The sequence below is a fragment of the Seriola aureovittata genome, chromosome 18 (genome assembly GCF_021018895.1).
Source record: "Seriola aureovittata isolate HTS-2021-v1 ecotype China chromosome 18, ASM2101889v1, whole genome shotgun sequence".
Lineage (NCBI taxonomy): Eukaryota > Metazoa > Chordata > Actinopteri > Carangiformes > Carangidae > Seriola > Seriola aureovittata.
Window position 1 is genome coordinate 7,625,381 of NC_079381.1, and position 22,386 is coordinate 7,647,766.

Genomic DNA, 22,386 nt, shown 5'->3' on the forward strand with positions numbered 1-22,386 from the left:
CATTTAATTCGACGCTCTTCAAGATTCACGAGTAAAATGTCCTACATTGCCCTCTCGCTCTCTGTGTCCTTGACCACAGTTGTACTTACAGTATCCCCTTCGCCAGCGCCGCATACACAGCTCAAACCTTATGATCAAACGGCATCAAAGTTAAAGCAGGGTGTCCATCCGCTGAGTGGGAGACAGCCTGTTTCTCTGTTTTAAGAGGAGACCTTTCAAAGTTGCAGAAGGCCATCATGACTCTCTGTGGCACCACAGCCATTCATTAAAGCTGTGGGTCGGTGTGTCTTTGAAGCCCCTGGCCTTTGTATGTGTGGCCTTTAATGTGCATCTGTCTGCAGTGTAGCGCAAATCCCCCTGAAAAGTGGGATCGGTGTGAGGAGAGTAACTGATCTGTGATAGAGAATAGTAATTTAGTCTCAGGTAATACATATGGTTAGAGAGGCAGGGTTAAGTAGGAAAAAAATGAGGACAAAACACTCCTGTTCTGATTCAATTTCGTATCAGCTGTCCCCCATATAAACATATATATTTATATTCACGTATGTACATGTTTATTCAACCTTTTTTCCTGGCTGCTAGTATTTTTAAGGTTTTAATTTAAATTTTTTTCATATTTGGTAGTTTCGTTAATGTGATGTCATTAATGTGTGTAATTATTCTGCTTTTCAAACTATAGCTCGTCATTTAAAATGTGTTTGCTATGTTACCGTCAAGATTCATCTGCAACATCTTTGGACATTCGTTCCTTGCTGCTCTGACTAAAATGTTCTTGACGTTTGTGATCCTCCTCCCTTAACAGTTTGTGGCCATTGTTAACTATTTTTATTTCCCCGCTCCTGAGATGCTCATGAGAAATTAAACGGGCATAAATGTATTATGATAACATCCTGGAATGTGACGCTTGAAGTCAGAAGGAGCAGGATGTAGACGTCAAACACAGGTTCACATCTATGTTTTATGCATATTTTGGTACCAGACATCCCAGATGATGAGGCACAGTACTGGACAGGCAAGCTGGAACGTATCAATACCATGAGAATCCATGATGAGGTAAAGAGCCACTTGATGAGGTTTTACTATTTTTTTTTTTTTTGAAGGCAAAACAGTGCATTGATATATTGTAATGATAACACACAGTTATGTCCTGCTGGTTTGCATTTTCTTTTAATCAAATCAAGTTTTTTTTCTGTGTTTTGATGTCTAAATATAACAGATGTTCCTGTTTACTTCACCTTAGCAGTACTGCTAATGACGTACTGCTATATTTATTTTTGTTGATGTTAATGCTGATGGAGTGGGACTATTAAATTACTGTGGTAATAATAATATGAGGACATGAAAAAAAAGACTTGATACATGCTATTTTCTCTCTCTCCCCCTTTGTAGTACCCTATTCAGGATGACGTTCAGAGTCGCCCACTGCCATTTGCAGCATCCCAGTGCTGTGAGTGTGCCTGCCTATATTGCTCTCAGCCACTAGATGGGGCCAATTATCCGTCCTTTTAGCGCTCAGGCTTTGCTATTATTTCCTTCCACTCTCTTGACCCTGTTGCACTGCCAGATCTAGTAACAGTTGAGTCAGAATTGAAAACGAAGATTATATACCTCAGATTAAGTCTGTAAATATTTTTACAAACTTAACAAAGAGGCCGTGTTATGCATGTCAAATCTTTTCTCACTGTTGTGACAGTTTGTTTTCCACTCTGAGAACCACTGATAAGGGTTCCCTTGTCTTCCCACTATTCCAACACAGGGACACTTTCTTTTTGTTTTCACACCCTCTACCTCCTCTGATTGTACCTCTCACTTGTAACATCTGCACTTTCACCAGGCAACTATTTCGGATGGGCTGACCCACTGAGTATGTAAAACACACTTTGATGAAATTTTCCCCCCTGGACAATCCTCAGTGCCCTCTGCATGTCCTAATGCCCCACACCCAATAACATGTAAAACATAAAGTTTCCGTGCATTTTATTCTCATTATTTCACTCATTGGTTTTCCTCACTATTTTCCTGGACCCCCCTTTACCTTTTTTTTAACTTAATTTCCTTCTGTCCTGCTGTTTTCCTGTTATCTATGCTCTGTGCTGATGTCATATGATTTTCATAACCCATGTATATTAAGTCCATATGTGAGTGATTTACCACACAGAGTAGCTAACAAAGAGTCAGGAAAATTCATCAAAAACACTGATATGTTTTTCTGAAGTTGTGCTCCATGCACCTTTTTTTTAAGAATGTGTTTGTTAGGATTATAATAACATTTGAATATGTTTAGTAATACCTATAGAAAAGCCCTTGTCAAATCTGAGAGTTTAAATTGCAGTTGCATCACTAAACTGGTAGGTGGCAGCCTTCGCTCAGCTATATTTATATATCACCTTGACATTTCACTGTCCTCCCACTCTGCTCTAAGAGATATCAACAGAATCAGTTTATCTGTCCCCCTCTCACTTTATCGCTCTGAAAAGATAAAACCCTAGCTCAGCTGCTCCCTCCAGCAGATGCCAACCTCTTCAAAGAAATTTTCTACGGTCACTCTCGGGGTTGGCAAGGTCACTTTCAAAAAGTAGTTTATTTGGGTGCATTTCTTCTTCTAACAGATCAGATTTGTAAGAGGTTTTTGTAATGTTTGTGTAACAGCACATAAATGTACAAAAACAACTGTCTTTAATTTTTCTGTACAATTTTTGTCACTGTCCTCTTAGAAAAAAATGAAAGTTCCCAATTACATGCAACAGATCAATCTAAAGGATAACACAGATGAACACATAACTCAGTATCATCCATTTAGTATTTTGCGTGTATAAAGGCTACAGTCTTTTAAAACTGCATGACATTTGCTCTCTCAACCTCCCTATTAACCTGGCATCCACTCCTAGTTTGTTTATTTCTATTTCTTCAGCTCTTAACATTTTTCTTTCCAGATAGGCAAAATTTAAACTAGGCTGCACTTTCACATGGGTTTGATAATAATCAAGGATTTTTAAATGCTTGCTGGTTGTATGAAACATACTTAGTGATGTTTCAGGTAAGTTTAATTTACTCAGTTCATCCTGTTGCAGCTCTAGATGACCAGGACAGTGCTGTAGATGACCGGGACAGTGACTACCGCAGTGAGACTAGTAACAGTCTGCCTCCACGTTACCACACAACGGCTCAGCCCAACTCCTCCATGCACCAGTACCCCATGGGGCCTCGGCTGCAGCAACACCCAGACTCCTGCACGGACTCTGTCCACAGTTTTGACCTGGACTACAGAGACCAGAGAGGAAGCAGGTAGACAGAGTAAACACACAGTTACCCATACACACCTTCACTCACTCGGTCACTTTAGAGCCAATATGCTTTTTTTTGGTACAGTTGTGGTATCTAGTGCAATGCGACACAGTGGCCTTATTTGTCCAGTGTTTAACCCATCCCCATATATAAACATGAGGGTGACAAAAGAGAGTGCCAGCAAAAATTTAACATAATCAACTCAACAAACGAAAGAACTATTTCAGGGGTGTAGTTCTGATTGCTTTAGAAATAAACAACTGTACCCTCAATGGTAACTCGTTATGTGTTATTTTATTATTTCTCCAATTTAAAAACAGAGCAAATGTTGCTTACTCAAACTCACTCATATATTTCCTTACTCATACAGACTTAAAATTTTCCTCCTGTTTTACATCTACTTTCAGATTTGCAGTGACAGAAATAGTCATTTTAAATTATTATAATTATTCAGTTTTTTTTTTCTTTTGGATAGTTTGCCAGACTCAGAAGCCAATATGGTTGGAGCTTTGTGCTTTTTTTTGTCTGTCGGCTAGCTTTCCTTTTTTGCCATAGTTAGTGGTTCATTCAGCTGCTTCAGTAGACCAGGAGGGATCTGTACTCTAGAGGCAGAATGGATCAGACCCTGTATCCTCAGCCTTAGTGCTGCAGTTAATTCCACTCTCTAGCTTTTTAATTCATATTATTGTGGTTCTCCACTGAGTTGCACATCACTACACACTATTTGTTTAAGCTGGCCAAAGGTGTGTGTGTATGTGTGGTGATTGTTTCTAGAATTATATATTTACATTAAAATAACAACAATATTTTACTTTCAATAGAATATTATTCATTAAGCTACTGCTATTAAAAATCTTTATTATTATTTTTATTACTGTTATTATTATTATTATGATTATTATTATATTATTATTATCAATATCATTATCATCATCATCATCATCATCATCATCATCATCATCATCATCATCATCATCATCAACACTACACAGCTGTTTTGAGGGCTTCATCCATAAAGCAAATGGTCTTGGTGCATGGAGTCTTTTGAGTGGATTGCCATGGAATACATGTGTACCAGTGAGACTGCTGCAAATCTGCCTGTGTGGACTGATAGGGAGTTGATCCGGATAATTCTAGATCAGAAAAAAAATGGGATTACAGCCAGGAAAAAGCTCATTGTTCAATTTTCTTTTTGTCTTGAGTCTGGGTCTGTTGTGTTGGTTCAAGTTCCTGATAGTTTCAAAGGCTCTGAACTTGGTTTAACCATATCACAGAGGGAATCCCTCTGTCACACATGGAGGGAGCTGGTCGGTGACATACACGTGCATTTCTTTTGTGATGAAAAACTTTCAATGTGTGCCATATGGTGGTGATTTAGCATGCATTTCTTGAATGCTGTTGCAGGCTGAGTGTTGAAGTGCTGATAAGCATGACTGTTTCTGTGGGAATTTAAAAAGATATAAATTCACAGAGGCACATGCAAACATAGGGGCACATGCACTCTCAGACTTGAACACACATAGAGTTTTATTACCTATATATTATATCCTTGACTCTTTATTAAGAATATGTGTGCAGAATTACTACAAAAGTGATTACTAAGCTGATGAGCATTATTGTCTTTACATTTGCATGAAATTGTTCCTAATTTCTCCATTTATCGTACTGCTTAACTTGTGTTTTTGTTTGCATTTTTCTTCTTGTTTGTTTGCTTTTTCTTTTCTTTCCTTGTATCCTTTCCCATCCCGTTAAATCTTTAATTCCTAACCTAAATTAGATTGTTAAACCAGAAAGGAAGGGTCCGAATTATACCTGTAGATTCTGGCATGGGGGTCGAAGATTGGGAAAACAAATACAAAGGGCAGGGCAAGCCTCAGCTGAGTGACTTCTTAGATGATGAGGAAGACAACGTTATCCTTCGAATGGGAAGACCCTACCCTGAGCTATCACATACTCCTATCCGTCAAAATACTCAACGTAGTGGTTTTCTGCCTGCCACCTACCCTGAGGGCTATGACACTATTGATCGACGGCGAAAGAAAACGATAAGGAACCCAGGAGGGTTGCTTAGTGCAGAGGCAGACGAAATGAGAGAAGAGGCTTTTCCCTCTGACCTTGCACTGCTCCGTGAGAAGAGGGGGGAGCTGTTTATGCGGCAGGTAGTGGAGATGCAGGAAGAGGAGAAGTTGACATCATGCCTCAGGCCATACAAGAATGGGCTTCTCTACAAGACGAGGATGTGGGCTAAAAATGAGCTTGACCACACTTTAGAGAATTATGTGGCATACAAAAAAGAACAAGATGCAAGAATGGGGGCACGTTTTGATTTTGATTTAGAGAGTTCTGAAGATCTGCACTACTCCATAGGAGCAGAAGAGGATATTGATGCCTTTGTAGGAGAACATTTTCACCCAGGCAATGCAAGACATCACAAAGATAGGTATTCTTTCTCATATGAGGGCCACATCGAAAATTCTCAGGGTCTCCGGGAGAAGAAGTGTGGAAAAGCTAAAATTGGAGGATGGACTCCAGAGGCAATGCTCTCTCCTGTAGAGGAACCAAGTGATGAATATGTAGACCCTATGGATGAGCTCCAGTGTCTTGTTGAAACAGTTTCTGAATACCTTGCTGAAAAAGAGGAGGAAATTAGTAAGTATGGTTCCCTTCCTAAATCAAGTAAATCTAGGCTATCGTCTCTGGGTAGCAACAGAACTGATTCTTTTGGAGATGACCAAAATAGCTCATCAAAGGATCCAAGAGTAGAAACCCAATCGCACACTTCTTCTGACCAAGGCGTCTCAGGGGTAAAAAATGCCATGAGCTCATTATTTAGTTCTCTCACTGACAGAGTGGGAGGAGGCCCTAAACAGCCTGTCCCACCTCCACAAGCACCATCACAATCGTCACAATCTGGGCTAACAAAACTCTTGTCCTTTATTCCTAAATCAAATAGCTCAGCTCCTGTAGCTGTTGTATCTCCAGTAGAAACTTATCCTGAAAAATCCTTCAGTTCTTTGTCTTCTCAGCCACCACGTGATGCCAATACACAAGGTCATAATCAAGAAGCAAAAGGTCCCACATGGAGTCAAACTCAAACAAATACGAAAGAACATATACTTGAGGTTGAAACCAAACCTCAAAGTGCTCCAGGAAACTCCGTCTTGGGGAAATTGAATCCTTTAAAGCTTTTTTCAGCAGGAGTAAATGGGAACTCAGCTGAACAGGAACCAGAAACCACGTATTCTCAAGGCCATACACAATGGGATGAGAAATGTGTTCATCAAGCTAAACAGTCGATGACAGCAGAAGGAGGTGGGAAATTTGGAAAATTAAGTTTATCACAAGAGAAACATTTGAGACAAAATCAAGATGCAAATACATATGGAAAACAAAATCCAATGATTTACAAACAAGAAAATGTGCCTGTTTCGGGGGCAGCAAGGCCAACCAGCCAAACACAATCAGCAAACACTGGATTCTTTAGCCCTTTGAAGAAGTCATTAAGTTCATTGATCACATCTACTGCCCCTGTTCCACCGCAGGGACCTCCACCTGTGGCAGTTTATCCAGTGTTTAGAACCACAGAGGATCCCCGACTGGAGAAACCAGTGGAGGACCCATCATTGAATAGTAACCCTAAACAGCCTTTCCCCTCCTCTGAAAATGTCTCCACTCAGCAACGTCCAAAAGCAGAGGGAGGCATTTTCTCTGGTTTTTTAAAGTTTGCATCCAGTGAGGATGTAAGTGCCTCCACCAACACACAGAATCCTGTGCAATCATATCATGATTCAGCTTCAACAACCTCCTCCACCTTTATACAAAGTTCCACTGTGCCACCAGAAAGCACTGAGAAAGGATGGTTTTCCAGCATTTTTAACCCTACCTCTACTCCCAGTTCAAACCAGAATATTACCAGTAATCCACAATCTCAGAGCAGCAAATTGCCATCTGTCTCACATGCACAACCTACATCAAATCAGAACCCAACAGCAGCTCATCATGGAATGCAGCATCAAGCTCCCAATCAGCCTCAATCACAAAGTTTTTTGACAGGTCTTCTTAAAGGGAGCTCGACAGAGGACATCTCTCATATGGGCTCTAATCAACCAAAACAAGGAGGACTGCTATCTGGACTTCTTAAATTTGGCTCTACCAGTGACCTATCTGACAGTTCACCTCAGCAGGCTGCCCATAACAATCAACCACCCAGGAGCAGTAATCCGCCACAGATTCCTCATCACCCTCCCCCACCACATACTTCTTCAGCTCCCCCGAAGGGGGGCTTTCTCTCAGGGCTATTGAAGTTTTCATCAACAGAAAATATACCACAAAACGTTCAGCTATCTGAAGCTGAAAAACAGAAGAATATGCATGGCATTTTCTCTGGTAAGCAGCAGACTTCAGATGCAACTCAGCAAACACAACCTCAACAACAGGGGCTGCTGTCTGGCTTGCTTAAATTTACATCCTCTGAGAACATTTCAAGCAGCCAAACTGTTCAGCACCAACAAAGCGGTGTTAAACATAGTCAACTGGGTTTCAACCCTCAGAATACTCAAGGTCCAGACCGAGGGCCTCATCTCAGGAATAGAACACCAAGTCAGGAAGTTGTCCAAAGGGACACTAGTAAACCAGGCTTTACTCGTCAACAAACAGTTCCACTCCAGAAGCCACAATCCCAACAAGGTGGTCTTTTATCTGGTCTTTTTAAATTTGCTTCAGCAGACAACATAAACACACAACAGCACCCATCAGCTCAGCCACATGGAATTACCTCTAGTAAATCAAGTCATGAGCAAACAAAGGCAAGAAGTATTCCTATTACTGTCCAAAATCAACCACAAAATAGTTCAACACAAAAAACAACTCAAACAAGTGGTATACTCTCTGGATTATTTAAATCCTCTGAAAATATGGCTCAACAACCTCAGCCTGAAATCATCCATGAGTCAGAACAACAAATTAAAGTGCCACGCAGCCAAACTGCTCAGACTCAGCAGGAGACAACAAGTCAATCTGGAGTGCTCTCAGGGCTATTCAACAAGTTAACAAAATCATCTGAAAACACTGACACAACCTGCCCGACATCAACTGCACAATTACTGCATCAGAACGCAAATAATTGTACAGTCACAGTGAAGACCCCACTGCAAACACAGTCACGCACTAATGTAACACAAGAATCCTCACAAGAACATGCAGAGATAGAGAAGAGGATTCCACAAACTGCCCAACAAGGGTTTTTATCTGGACTATTCAGCAAAAATGTAACTGAGGAAACATGTACTCAAAAACAAAACGTTGAAACATCAGGTCAGATTACAGAACAACAGACATCATCAGCTATGTTCACAGAGTTACATTCAGGCACATTAAAAAGTACTACCTCAGACTTTGGAAGAGACAATTGTCAAAAAGTTGTTCATGCTTCTCTCAATCCAGGACAGAGCAGACATGCTTTCATTAGTCCACCTGTCTCAATTGATACAGAGAGTTTAGACCTAAGAACATCGGCTACTTTTGCAAGATCACTTCAGAATCGGGCAACATACTCCTCAATTAGCACAGGTAATTTATCCCAGTTATATTATTCTGGGACACATCAGTTAGTTCAGCCAATGGCTTATAGTACAGGAAATATTAATTCCCTTTTACAAAGCCATACAAGTTCTTCAATCATGAACATGCCGCAGTATATTAGCGGAAGCACTCCCTCATTGTATGGAACTTCAAGGCAAAGTGTTTACCAAGGTCAGTTGTCCCCTTATGGAATAAGTCCTTCTTATGATGAAAACCAGTGGATCCGTGAAAGTGCTCTATGGCAACAGTTTCAGAATGAGTCACTGAATTATCAGTTTCAGGGAGAAGATCAAGGCTATAGCCAGAGCTGTGAAGGTGCATCATTACAGGCACCTGCTCTTCACAGCAGCTTTTCAAATATCAATCAGCCATTTAATACCCCTACAACATGGAAGGGTTTTGTTTCTAATGAAAGGCAAATTGGACCATATGAGTTTGATGGACACAGGAATGGTGATCCATATCCCAAGAGGAAATTATGGAACAGTTATGAAGACTTGGGAAATGCAGAGTATTCACCTAATCAGGAGGGTGCATTGAACTTAACTACTAAACATAGTGCTGCAAAGTTTGGGAAATGCAACTCATTTAATGATGGTAGCACTTACAGCTTGAATGGGATTTCATATCATGAAGGCTATTATGAGGAGACTGCACCAAGTTTGTCTTATTCGGCTAACTGGCATTATGGAATGGATACTGAAGTCCTACAAAACTATCATACTGATGGCATGATCCATGAGAGTCAGTTTAATCTGAGCCGACCAATAGATTCAGGCTGTCCTCCAAATGCCAATACTGAGACAGAAGATTCCCTTTACCTCGAAGACACTGAATGGTATCAGCAATGGCTTGCACTTTTAGAGCAAGGAATGTGGTGGCCAGCAGATGATGGTGACTGTGGCTACTTTGTTTACACTGATCATGAGTACATTTATGCCTTGCTTACAGATACAGCGGGTGAATATGTGTATGCTTGTGCCCCAGAAGGTGAGTCTTGGGGAAATGCACAGAAACTAGATAGTCTTCCCAGTGGTTGGCTGCACAATGAAATGGTTTTAGTCTGTGGCTTTAAAATTCCACTTTACAATGAAGATGAACTTCTTTGGCTTCCTGGTCAAGATCACAGTGACTCTCAACTTCTTAATGCCCCCCTAGATTTGTCTGCTGCCTACAGAAAAGGAAATCAGATAATGAATCTAAATCTTGAGCAATTCTCTCAGATGTTTGAAAATTCATTTCTTTCACAAGGGCAACAGGGACTAGACTTCACATCTTACAGATTAAACAAAGTCAGGATGGATCCGAGACAGACCAGTAATGTCTATCAAGACCAGTGCCAAGATGTTATTGACCTTTCTTGTCGTAATAAAGACCATATTGGCCCTTACTGGAGTAGCCAGGAAATGAAGACATTTCTTGCTCAAAAAGTTGCTGTTTCCCTGAACTCTACTCCTAACATAAATTCTAATCAGCAGCTACTTCATAACTGTTACCAACCCAGCCAACGCCGGCGTTCATCCACCGGGGTTACAGTGAAGCATGCAGATGATGTATCAGAGGAAGAATGGAGAAAGAGAGTGGCCCCAGGAGAACAACAACCTAATCGTCAAGTCAGAAAGATTTCTTCTCTTATATCCTCTTTTGTTGGCAAAACATCACAAGTGGAATTGGACAAAACTAGCACATCCCCCAGTGATCAAGCTCCTGACAAACATCCTAAGAACCTTCTTTCATCAGGTTTCCAAAGTCTGAAGTCGAAGATCATTAAAGAAGAAGCTACTGCTGTTGTGACTCAGTCAGAAATTGTTAAACAACAAACGGAGAAGCCAACTACCACACGGGGAAGAATTTTGCCAACAGTACCAACAACTGCTCAAGTGACTCCGCCCTCAACACAATCAAATACAACTTCACAGAAACCTAGACTTTCACGTCAGACCACCATGGTACAACAAGCAGCCCCACCAACACAGCCCAATGTCACAGTGCCTTCAGGATCAAAAGAATCTCTTATTAAACCTGAACTACCTAAAGAGCTTGCAACTGATAAACCGGTGGATATACCATTGGAGAAACCATCTGAACAACCACAGGCAGGCTTCATGAACTTCCTAAAATCTACAGTAGGTATAGAGGAAACCAAGCCAGATTCTCAGACATCTTCTCACATATCTCCTAGTCAGCAGAGCAAAACTGGCAGCACCGCTTCCTTACCAGACAGTGTTCCTACAAATAAAGAGGCTACAGGAGTGTCAAATCTGTTTGGATCAATTGGCAGCCTGTTTAGTACTGAGTCTTCTCCACCACAAAAACAGCAAATGAAACCTAGTGTTACAGAGGGTTCACTGACATCAGCATCTAAACCTAAGGGTATACAGAGACAACAAACAATGGACCGAAGTGGTACCTCTCGGCCGCAGACCCAACCCCCAAACAAAAGTATATCCCAAGTATTTCCTCCCAATTCTTCCACAGGCCCTTCTACAAGTCGATCAGAAACTATGCCACCTACAGGGGAAGCAAAACAGGAAGCAGGAACTAAACCATCTGGTGGACTATTTGGATTTTCAATTGGGGAAATGCTGACAGGAGCAACAGCAGGTGCTCAATCTGGGCTCACACCAGAAAGACCTGCATCAGCTACAGCTCCACAAGAAGAATCTCTTGGTAAAAGTATATTATCAATATTTAGTGGACCAAATCCTCCACAGGCTGCACCTAAAACAGGGCCTCAACAACATCCTCCAAGTGCAACTCCACAACCTCCCCAACAGGAATCTCTTGGTAAAAGTTTATTAACAATGTTTGGAGGATCAAGTCCTTCGCAGCCTCCTACTCAAACCAAGCCTACTGCTGAGACTCCTCAACAGGGAACTGTTCCTCCAAAAGACCCCCCATCTACAGGATTTCTTTCGATGTTTGGTGGTCCTAGCACCCAACAGTCTCCAGCCCAAACAGGATCTATTCTAGGGGGAATCCTGCCTGGGTCATCAAGTTCAACCGATAGCCCAATGAAGGGACTGTTTTCAATGTTTAGTGAACCCAGTCCTCCACAACCCCAGCCACCAACAAAGTCATCTCAACAACGAGTAGCTCAATCACAAACTCAACAAAGTGTACCTCAGACACAATCTAAACCACAAGCACAACCTCAGACACAAGGGCAGCCAGCCACCTCTGTTCTTGGGGGAATTTTGGGCGGCTTGTCTACCTCTACTGAAAGTCCAAGAAAAGGTTTGTTGTCCATGTTTGGCAGCCCCAGTAGTCCTCAAACACCAGGAGCTGGTGGAAGTGCAAATATGTCTTCAGCGTCAGGGACTGCAGCACCCAAAGAACCTGCAAAGAGTATACTCTCTGTTTTTAATGATGTTATGACATCTCCACAACAAACTCCTAATTCATCATCTACTATTGATACTACTGCCAAAGAGCCATCAACTATTCATTTACAACATGGTTCTTCCCAAATGCCATCTGTTTCCAGTAGCCATGTGCCAGTGTCAGCAACTATCAGTCAAACATCAAGTGAACTCTCAAGGAGCAATGCTAGTACTAACTCTAGTGAAGTGCATGCTAGCCTATCCACAGATATTACTGTAGATACCACAAATTCTATTAAAGTGGATACCACAATTAAAGACACTGGTATTGCATCTGAGCAACCAGATTCTGAATGTATCACTGTGCAAAAGGAATCAAGCACAGAAAGTGCATCACAGGATCCTGCTCCCCCTAAGGAACCAGTAGGCTCTGGTCTGTTGTCCATGATAAGTGGATCTGGCCCACAGACTCCTTCCTTACAAGCTGGATTCATGTCAGATGGTCCAGGAAAAGGTTTACTTTCATTATTTTCTGGGCCCAGTACTGAGCCAAGTGCTAGACAAACAGGCCCTTCACCTACTGCACCAGGGTCTGCACCTGGATCATCAGGCCCCAAGGACCCACCAGCCAAAGGTTTGTTCTCTGTGTTTGGAGGTTCTACTCCCCAGCCCTCTGCGCAGCCTGGAAGTTCTCTATTAGGGGCAATGTTTGGAGGCTCTTCACCTCAAACACCAGCTTCTCAAACAGGAGGATCTATACTAGGTGGTCTGTTTGGAGGGTCTGCACATCAGGCTGCTCCTCAAGTTGGTCCCACTAAGACTGGAGGCTCTGCTCCTCAGACAGGAGGACCTCAGGCAGGGGCATCCTTACTTGGAGGCTTATTTAGTGGAACTGCTCCACAGACTGTTGGATCTCAGACTGGGGGATCTATTTTGGGAGGGTTTTTTGGAGGATCTGCAGCTTCAACTACAGCATCTCAAGCTACTGGGGCCTTTAGTGGAATGTTTGGTGGGGCTGCCACCCAAACTTCAACACCCCAAAGTGGTAGCTCTATATTGGGAGGCATTTTGGGGGGCTCATCTTCTCAAACAGCAACTGTACAGACTGGTACAGCTTCAGCTTCTGCAGCTTCTGTTCCTAATGAGATGCCTGGTAAAAGTTTGCTTTCATTGTTTGGAGGATCTGCTCCACCTGCAACACCCACTGCAACAGCTGTACCAACATCTAATGATGATAAGGAAACTACAGCTCCTACCAACACTACCTCAGATGTAACTGTTCTACCAAAACCCACTGATGACGGTAAAACTGCTACAGCTCCAGCTGGTCCTGAAATCTCTGTAATTGATACTGCTACCAAAAGCAAAGAGCAGGTAGAAACAGTACAGCAACCTAATTACACAACCCAGAGTCTTGAGGTAAGCTTGAACAAAACTGATGGCAATGCTACTGAAGAAGCTAAATGCCAAGATGTTGACAAGCCAACTGCTTTAGCTATAGATATTCAATCTGAAGTTTCTGAAGTATGTGCACCGGCACAACAACCTGCAAAACCAGAGCTTGTGAGTGGTCAGTCAAGTCAAGATACAGCACCACCTAAAGTAGAAGAGGAAACACCAGCCACTCAGTCAGCAAGTCCTATGGCCCAGAGACAACAGAAGCCTCCAGAACCAGAGAAATCCATTGGTGACTCATCAGCAGATACAGTCACAGGTTTTGTGTCCTCCCTTTTCAAACCAGCAGTTGCCTCCACTGAAGGGCCTCAGCAACAGCAGAAGAACTCACTTTTTGGACTGGGAGGAACAGCACCTCAAGCTGCTACTGGTCAGACCGGAGCATCGCTATTGGGGGGTATTTTTGGAGGGTCCAACACCCAGACAGCAGCTCCTCAGACAGGGGGATCCTTACTAGGAGGTTTATTCAAAGGGTCTGCTCCTCAATCTGGTCCTCAAACCACTAACCCCACCACAGGAGGGTCAATATTAGGCGGGATGTTTGGAGGAGGATCCACTGCCAAGTCTGTAGGTCCCCAGACAGGTGGATCATTACTGGGTGGGATGTTCGGAGGATCGGCACCAACAGCACAGCAAGGTGGTTCTTTACTTGGAGGAATGTTTGGAGGAGGAGTCACTGCTCAGACTGCAGGATCACAGAGTGGAGCATCAATTCTTGGGGGCATTGGCGGATCTTTATTTGGGGGTATGGGACAACAACCAAAGTCATCTGAGCCAATGCCAGCTGAGCCCAAGTCAACAACTGGCTCAACTCCACAGCCACAGATTAAGAATGAAAGTGTGACATCAAAAGTAGCACCTTCTGCCGCTGACACTAATACAAAAGAAATGGCACACTCAACATTACCAGATAATGATAAAGTAAAATCTGGCAGTCTAACAAGTAGTGTCAGGCCATCTGAGGCAGCATGTCCAGAAACCTCTGCTGTCACAAGTGCTTCAATAAGCACTATGTCTGACATCACCCAACAGGTAGATAACACTTGGCAAGAAATGTCACCTGTTGAGGGAGAGGTGATACATGAGAAGCCTATGGTCATAAAAGGAGACCCTGAGAGTAAAGATAGTGACAAATCAGCCCCACCTGATACCCAACAAGCAGATACCAATACAGCGCCTCAACCTAATCATTTGCCCAATAATGCAGAACCACCTCAGGCCAAGTCTCTGTTTGGGTTTATATCAGCACAAAGTGATACAGGAAAATCTCTTGGATCCCTGTTTTCACCAACGATACCATCAGGTGCTCCATCAATGCCTCAAACAGAAGCAGGCAGTGGCCTATTTTCAGGATTAAAAACCTTTTCTGGAGGCCTATTTCAAGAGGAAAACCCTGTTACTGGAAAACAAGAGCCACCCACCACCTCATTATTTGGGACAAAGATAAATTTTCCTTGGCAGGCAGAGCCACCGAAGCCACAAGCTACCCCAGTTATAACATCTCAACCCAAAACTGTCAACATAACAAGTGATCAAAAACATACTGTACAAAAGGTTGCAACATCTGATGACCAAAAATCTGAATTGGTAGGTTCCACAGATGATATAGCAAACCCCCAGATTTGTATCTCCACTCCTGAAGTAGATCCTTCAGCATCCCTGATCCCAAAGGAAATGGAAAGGCTTGTAGAAACAAACCCTTCTGCAGGTCCTACCTCTGGAGTGCAGCTGGACAACCAGTCAAAGAGGGATCTATTGAATGCAAAAAGGCTAGTAAAAGCATAATAAATGGCATTACTCCTCACCATTTATGATGCATTGACGTTTTGGACAAAATGTATTCCCTGTCCAGCTCTGCAGTCCATCCTCACCAGTTTTGTTGAATTTTTAGCTTGTGTGTGTGTGTGTGTGTGTGTGTGTGTGTGGTGTGTGTGTGTGTGTGTGTGTGTGTGTGTGTGCGCGTGTGCGCGTGTGTGTGCGCGTGCGCGTGTGTTTGTATTGTCTTATGTGCGATTTTTGTGTATAGCATCTCCATAATTCCATGTGACCTTTCAAACCAGAATTCCAAAACAAAATTTGCACATTTATGGACGTATGTATTGCACATATCTATGGATGGGAAATTCACAAATAAGAGAACATAATCATCAATTAGTTAATTTAAGAGAGATCATTTGCTGTGCTACTCCTCTAACTCCTGTTTAGCTTGTGAAGACACATGTTAATATAACAAATGTAAGCATGATTGTCAGCAATATTAAAAACAATGCAAGTTTTGGTTGATTATGGAATTCTGATTTGAGTTGTATATTTTTTTGTATGGTGAAAATTATTTTTGTGTTTAAAGTAAAATAAAATTTTACAATCCTTACCATTTAACCAAATATCTGCACTTTTCCCCTAAAAATGAAATCAGTTATGAAATGCCACTTTATAAAAGGTAAAATTTTAAACACAGAGATCAACTGCATATTTTATTGTCCACATCCATCTGTACTTGAACCCTGTTTTCATAAGCTTACTATCATACAGCATATGATGGTCACTATATCTGTTATGTCTTGTGGACAAATGAAAGGAAAATGATATGGTATAATATGGTATATAGTTGTGTGCAGAAACACACCCTTTTTTAGTAAGGATTAGCAGTTGCAGGGCAGGTTATATTTCACATCACAAGCGAGCATACTCTTATGTTTTACATTTATATTTTTATTATTTTCCAACACGCAAACAGCTCCCCTGCAAGGTTAGCTGTCTTTTCAGGGAATGATGTGTGTGTTTGTTTACTATACCAATCAATCCTAGAGAGGATATTGATAAAAGTAGACTTTTATATAGTTAAACAGTGTTTGTAAATCATTTTTAATAGATGAGTGGGGTTTATTACATCCCAAAAACTATTAATTTTATTAATCTTTTCAGCAGTATACAAAGCATTGAACCAACTTCTAAAAGTAAAGATTTAGTTTTATGTAACAATCCCCACTTATCTAGCCCTGGATAGAGGAAAAATACAAACCACAAAAATATTTCAAGATAGTTTTTCAACCAGTTCTGAAAAAAGTACCTTGATACTGAATATTTTCCTCACTCCTCTCTTACCATTGTAGTCCAGTGGAAAGTAGTCGTTTTGGGTCATCAGGAAACCTGAGCCAGACCAGCTCCCAGCTTAGTGAGACTGGCCAGGAGAGCACTGCAGGGTCAGAACTGGAGGAGTCATTCCACTCCTATCACAGTACTGGCTTTCACCCCTCCACCAACGGGCAGCCACGCACAAATGGACATCTTCCCGCCAATGGACACTCTATGATTGGTGAGCAGGAAGTACATAGGCTGTCCCCTGAAGTAGGACGGGGCCTGAAAAATGACACCCCAGCAGAGAGAGGGTCCTCTAAACTTCAAAGGTACTGTGTGTTCATAATTTAACCTAGCTGGTGTATTTGCTATAATGACGGTGTCATAGAACTGCAAGGTTTTCTCCATCTCTTTCTACCACTCTACTCTTAAATTCATGTTACCCAGGTTCCATGATGATGGGCCGCCATTACCCTTCACCCCATCCAGAGTTCGTTGGTTGAAGGCCATCAATAAAGTCAGGGTTCAGCTCCGGGAGGTAGGCACTGTTTCACCTCATTTCCTCCAACAATATCTGACCGCTCATAACCTTGTAAGTCTGACGTTGTTACACTCATTTTCCTTACCCCACCACACATATGCATACAAAGACATATACAAATACTTGCAATTCTCTGGAAGTGGTTGAGTTGAACCTCTCTGTTTGTTCAAGAAGATGCACTAAAATGGGTTTGAGTGTTATTATAACTGCAATTTCTTTGTCATTTGAATTTTGCAACAAAACCAATGGTCCCCTGTACCCTCATGATTACACACATAAATTCTTGTGGACTGAGTATTAAGCACACAGACTTCTGATAGCCTCTCAGCAGCAACGGTGGAGCTACTAGGGTGTGCCTCATCCAAGACCATAAATCATTGTCAAGTTAAGGGTCTTTGTTTTAATTTCATCCACTTCTATGTTTCTTGCCAACATGGTATTTTAATTGCAGCGAACTCGTTATAACCTTGCTTATTCCTACTGTCCAGCAAACATATGCTGCTCAAATAGAGATGTGAGATGATACGGGCCAATTTTTAAGCAATGCCACATTTGCAATTAATTTTTAATTCTCAGCCTCTGTGTCCTCTCCCTCTCTCTGCCTCAGTCGTCATTGGTTGATTTCATCTCTTCTCACCGCACTGTAATTGTGAGGCTAAAGTCTACTGTCCCTCTGTTGACTTAGGTCTATCACTCTTGCTTCAGGGACCTATAATTTACATTAATGGACACTTCACTCTTGGGAATCCCTCTCATGTTCTACTGTCAATGATTCTACAGTGTTTGACTAATTTGTCACTGTGTGTCATATATACTTAAAGGTCATAACTGCATTTTTTATTAAGCCATGATCTAACCTTCTTCTTCTCTTAGGCATGACAAAAATAATTGGCAGGTGACTTGTGCCAATATTTGAACAATCTAGTGAGAGGGAAGGATGTAAAAGGTGGGGATATGCTAGAGCTGTTTATCCTTTGTCCATTTCACATTCCTGTACACTGTGTAATTTTCATATAAAGGTATTACTCCCTGAGTAATGGTTGATAATTTACACCAATTAGAGACCCTACTTTTTCAGAAAAAGACAGATTTACGTAGTTGTTTATGTCAGTACATCAAATGCCTAGTAGGAAATCATATGGCATTGCTTTCATTTATTCACAATATCTAATGCCATGTAGTGTCATATTGAACCAGTTTCCAACCATTTCTGGAGAATGTGTGTAGCATGTAAACAGATGTTGAATCTAATCCTGCATCAAGTCCAGTTGGAAATCTTTGAGGGCCGTCATAATGAAAACATCAGAATCTCTCAGCTAACTGGGGTTCAACCCCTTCATTAATCTTTTTATGGCCTGGCAGTAAAGGAGTAGCTGTGGTAGCTGTCAGTTGGCTTCCATTATAATGATTGGTTTTCATGGACTGGGTGAGACGAACATACACTGTAAATGATGGCTGATTGAAGACATGAGTATAAATGGAAAGCAAGGTGAAAGCTGTCTAAGTGCCATTTATTAAGGGACTTGGGGAAACACTTAGGACACAAGGATAAATTCTGAAAAGACTGCAATGAATTAGAATTGGTTGTTAATCTGTCAAGCACTGTCACAGTAACAAGAATAATAAGAATGGTAGACACTGTGAAGCACCTTCACATGCTTGTTTACGTTGATAAAAGAGAGAGAAAATGGGGTGTGTGGTGTGTTTACAGTTTCCTCGAGATTTTTTGGCAGCGGCACACACACAAATACACAGCAGGAATTGGATCTGGCTGGCAGACCCATTTCCAGTGTCGGTTTCAATACCCATACTGGATATGACGGAGCTGCAAGCTTTGAATAGAAATTCTTTTCTTTTTACATTTTTCCATTTGTAAGGTAAAAGTAAGCAAATCACAGAGTGCAGGAAAACCAGTGGTACTGATATGTTTATCATATGTGAGTTCACTTTTACAAACAAGCAATTTAATGAATTGAAAGAGAAATATCGCAAATCACATCAGCAGCAGCAGCAGGCAGTTGTGGAAACAGAGAAAAAAGAGTGAATGAGACTGAGAGCTGGCAGTCTCACAGCCTCAGATTAGCCTTGCGCTGGGATACGTTGCCAGAGGACAGAAGGAGAGAGAGCAGAGAAAGCATGCAAGAGGGTGGGAGGGGAAGTGCAGATGGCTACTTAACTGAGGGTGAACTGCTGTGTGATTGTGGTCTGCCACTGTCGCACTTGCCGTTCTGCTGGTAGAAATGAAGGATTCAGCAATTCTTTGTCAAAGAAGATCTGCTGGTTAGATTGAGGTACAGCAAGACATTCAGTGATTCACCTGGGGAAAGTTACCATCATGGATCGTCTGTGTGGATTTAATTGGTCTTGAAAGATGATATCTACAGGTTGCTCTTGATTATATTTTTTCCTGTAAGGTAAGGTAAGGTTTACAATTTGATATATATTTCTGTAATTCTATGCATTTAGTCTTTAATTTGTGGAGACTCTGATTAAATAATGCATGGTAATACATGTTATACTACATGAAACTTACCTTTGGTCTACGTATGTAAAAAAGATCTTAGTACTTCCAGATAAATTACTGAACTTCAGCTTGTTTCAGTACTCAGTACTCATCTGAATTCTTTGATGAGAAGTCAACTTAAAAACTTCAAAAGCAGGATGTCTTTTTTTTTTTTTTTTTTTTATCCAGGCCACAGACCATTTAGCGAGGCGAGAAAAGATATTGCTGCAGGCTATTACTATGACTGGCCTGGAAAATGGGCTTGACCCCATCTAGCCTCTCAACCTTTCTTTAGCCTGGACAGTTAACTAATAAATTACTGACTATTAAGAGTGCACATACAGTGGCTGTCTGTAAAAAGGGGCAGTGGTCCTCAGAAGTGTATCGGAATGGGCTTCTTAACAATATTTGGGTGTTGTACAACAAATATATTTAAGCCAGATATTCCTGTTCATATTTCTTTTTAAATTAAATATTAAATAACTCATCAGAAATGACGGAACATGAAAAATGATATTTTAACGGGAAGCATAATGCTCTAAGTTAATTTCAGATTGCCTGATTCCATTCAGCTGATAGCTCAACATTTTAATTTCAAATTCAGAGTAGAAAACATTCGCTCCTCATTGGCTTGATTGCACTATTCTTTCTACCAAACTCTTATCAGGCTGACACACACCTACAGTGCTCAAATGCTTATTGGAGACCTCCAGTGCAGGGGTGGGTTAATGTAGTTAGCAGCTATTCACTCTCCGGAATAACTTACTTAATGGAATAGGGAATCGTCTCCCAAAATTCAAACTCAGGCAAATTGCAGTTATGTAATCTTATTATGTTATAAAAGTAAATTGACAAAACAATTGTCGCCAATTCAGACTTTGGGGAAAAATTATACATAATCATCTTGTATTGTGTGGTTGGGGTTAGCTTTTTTAATTAAGCCTGTAATTAAAGCTTTTATGGAAGTTTGAAAAAAACATCTTAAGGACACCTTGCCAAGTCTATTGCCCCATATTTAGTTACAGAGAAATAGTAGTTAAAGAAACAAGAGAGATAAACATTTTACTTGATATATTTGATGTTTTTAAAGTTAATATTGAGTAGTCGACTCGGTTAAAATGTGAATAAGTTTCAAAATAATTTCTTATTCTCTACTAATGACAAATCTTACTGTGTCTAGGTTAAAGTCTTTTATGCAGGTTGCGTTTCAAGCAGCATTATTCTAACCTGTCTATGTCTGATCTTTAGGGGCAGTCAGCAGGAATTGATATCACTGAGCTGTGTCTACTACTTAGTATGATTAAATGGAGGGAGCAGAAGAGCCATATCTATATAACAAGACTATGTTTATCGTACATATGCAGACTACATACTGGATTATGAAATGCCATCAGATAGATTGATGTTGTGTTTTTATGTTGTGCTATTCAATAATCCCTGTCGTGTTTACACTGTAGGCAATGGGTCAGAGCTATCGTGCCCTGCAGCTGGTGTGGGTCTGAAAGAATGACATGGCTTTAGAGGAGAGAATTGACCTGTCATCTAATTACCGTGCTGTCTTTCCAAGGCATCCTAATTACAGATATCTAAGCAGCTGCATGGTGTTCATTCTGCAAGTTGCCACTCTGACTCAGAGGAGGTTAGCGAAAGCAATACTGTCGATCACACGTCTGCACTGTACAGAGAAGTGTTGTCTCTCACAGTAGCCTCAAGTAGAAGTGTAGAAGTGTAGGTGCTAAAATGTATTAAACCTTCTTTTTTGTCAGCAAGGAAATCAGCAGTCTTAACCATTTGTAAAGCAAATACATATGGTACATGTGTATAGGTTTTTTTTGACTGTTAAAACAAAACTACATACCAGAGTGTCAGAAGTTAGAATTCCTGCTTTTCTCTCTGCACTGTTTAGTCTGCTGGTCATAGAAAAAGTTTAGTGAGAATAACAAACAAAATATTTATTCTATTTTCTGAGTCCTTATTCTACTTACATGGGTTTAATTCAAATCAGAAATATGAATTTGATAAGTGAGCAAATGCAATTCTCTTCTTGGGTTGCTAAGACTGAAAATTATTTTTAGGTGCTTTGTTGTCTGATACCTTTCCTCTGCTTTTGATCATTGAATGCAGCTGTGCTCCAGATGATTGCCAGGAGGAAATATTAGGTGGCATTTCTTATTGGTTATTGGTAGTTTAATGATTATGTTGCTGTTTTACAACAGAGACATAGCAAAATGAAGGCAGAGCAGAACAACCAACCAAATTAGCTACAAATGAGATTTATATAGTTAATTTAGTTGACAGCCAAAAAATACAGAGTAACGCTTAGAGTTTTCACTTCTTTGTTGACAAAATAACTTAACTGTCGAGTTTTCTCTTGTCAGTCATGGTGCCGGGACTCGGTCATTTGGTGTTTATCCTGGCTTATGCTTACACCACTGTAAGGAGGAGTTACTGAGGCAGTGGTTTGTCCATGTGTGGGAACAACTGATCAAGAGTGCCATTTATCAGGGATGTTCCCCAGAGGACACCTCAGTGGACAGGATGAACCCTACAAATCAGAGCTACTTCCACTCTCGCCCAAGAGGCGAGACCTGCAGAAGAAGAGATCACAGAGCCCCAAAGTG

General features: G+C 41.2%; 1 protein-coding gene across 2 annotated transcripts in view; it reads left to right on the forward strand.

Annotated features, from left to right (window-relative positions):
* Positions 1-22,386, forward strand: part of LOC130186607 (protein unc-13 homolog B-like) — a 67,049-nt gene that overhangs the window by 19,902 nt on the left and 24,761 nt on the right. For both annotated transcript variants that reach the window (XM_056403819.1, XM_056403820.1), the window contains exons 6-10: positions 980-1,053; positions 1,390-1,447; positions 3,072-3,285; positions 16,757-17,050; positions 17,169-17,259. In XM_056403819.1, coding sequence (XP_056259794.1) covers positions 980-1,053; positions 1,390-1,447; positions 3,072-3,285; positions 16,757-17,050; positions 17,169-17,259 — 731 coding nt within the window. The remainder of the gene's footprint in view (positions 1-979; positions 1,054-1,389; positions 1,448-3,071; positions 3,286-16,756; positions 17,051-17,168; positions 17,260-22,386) is intronic.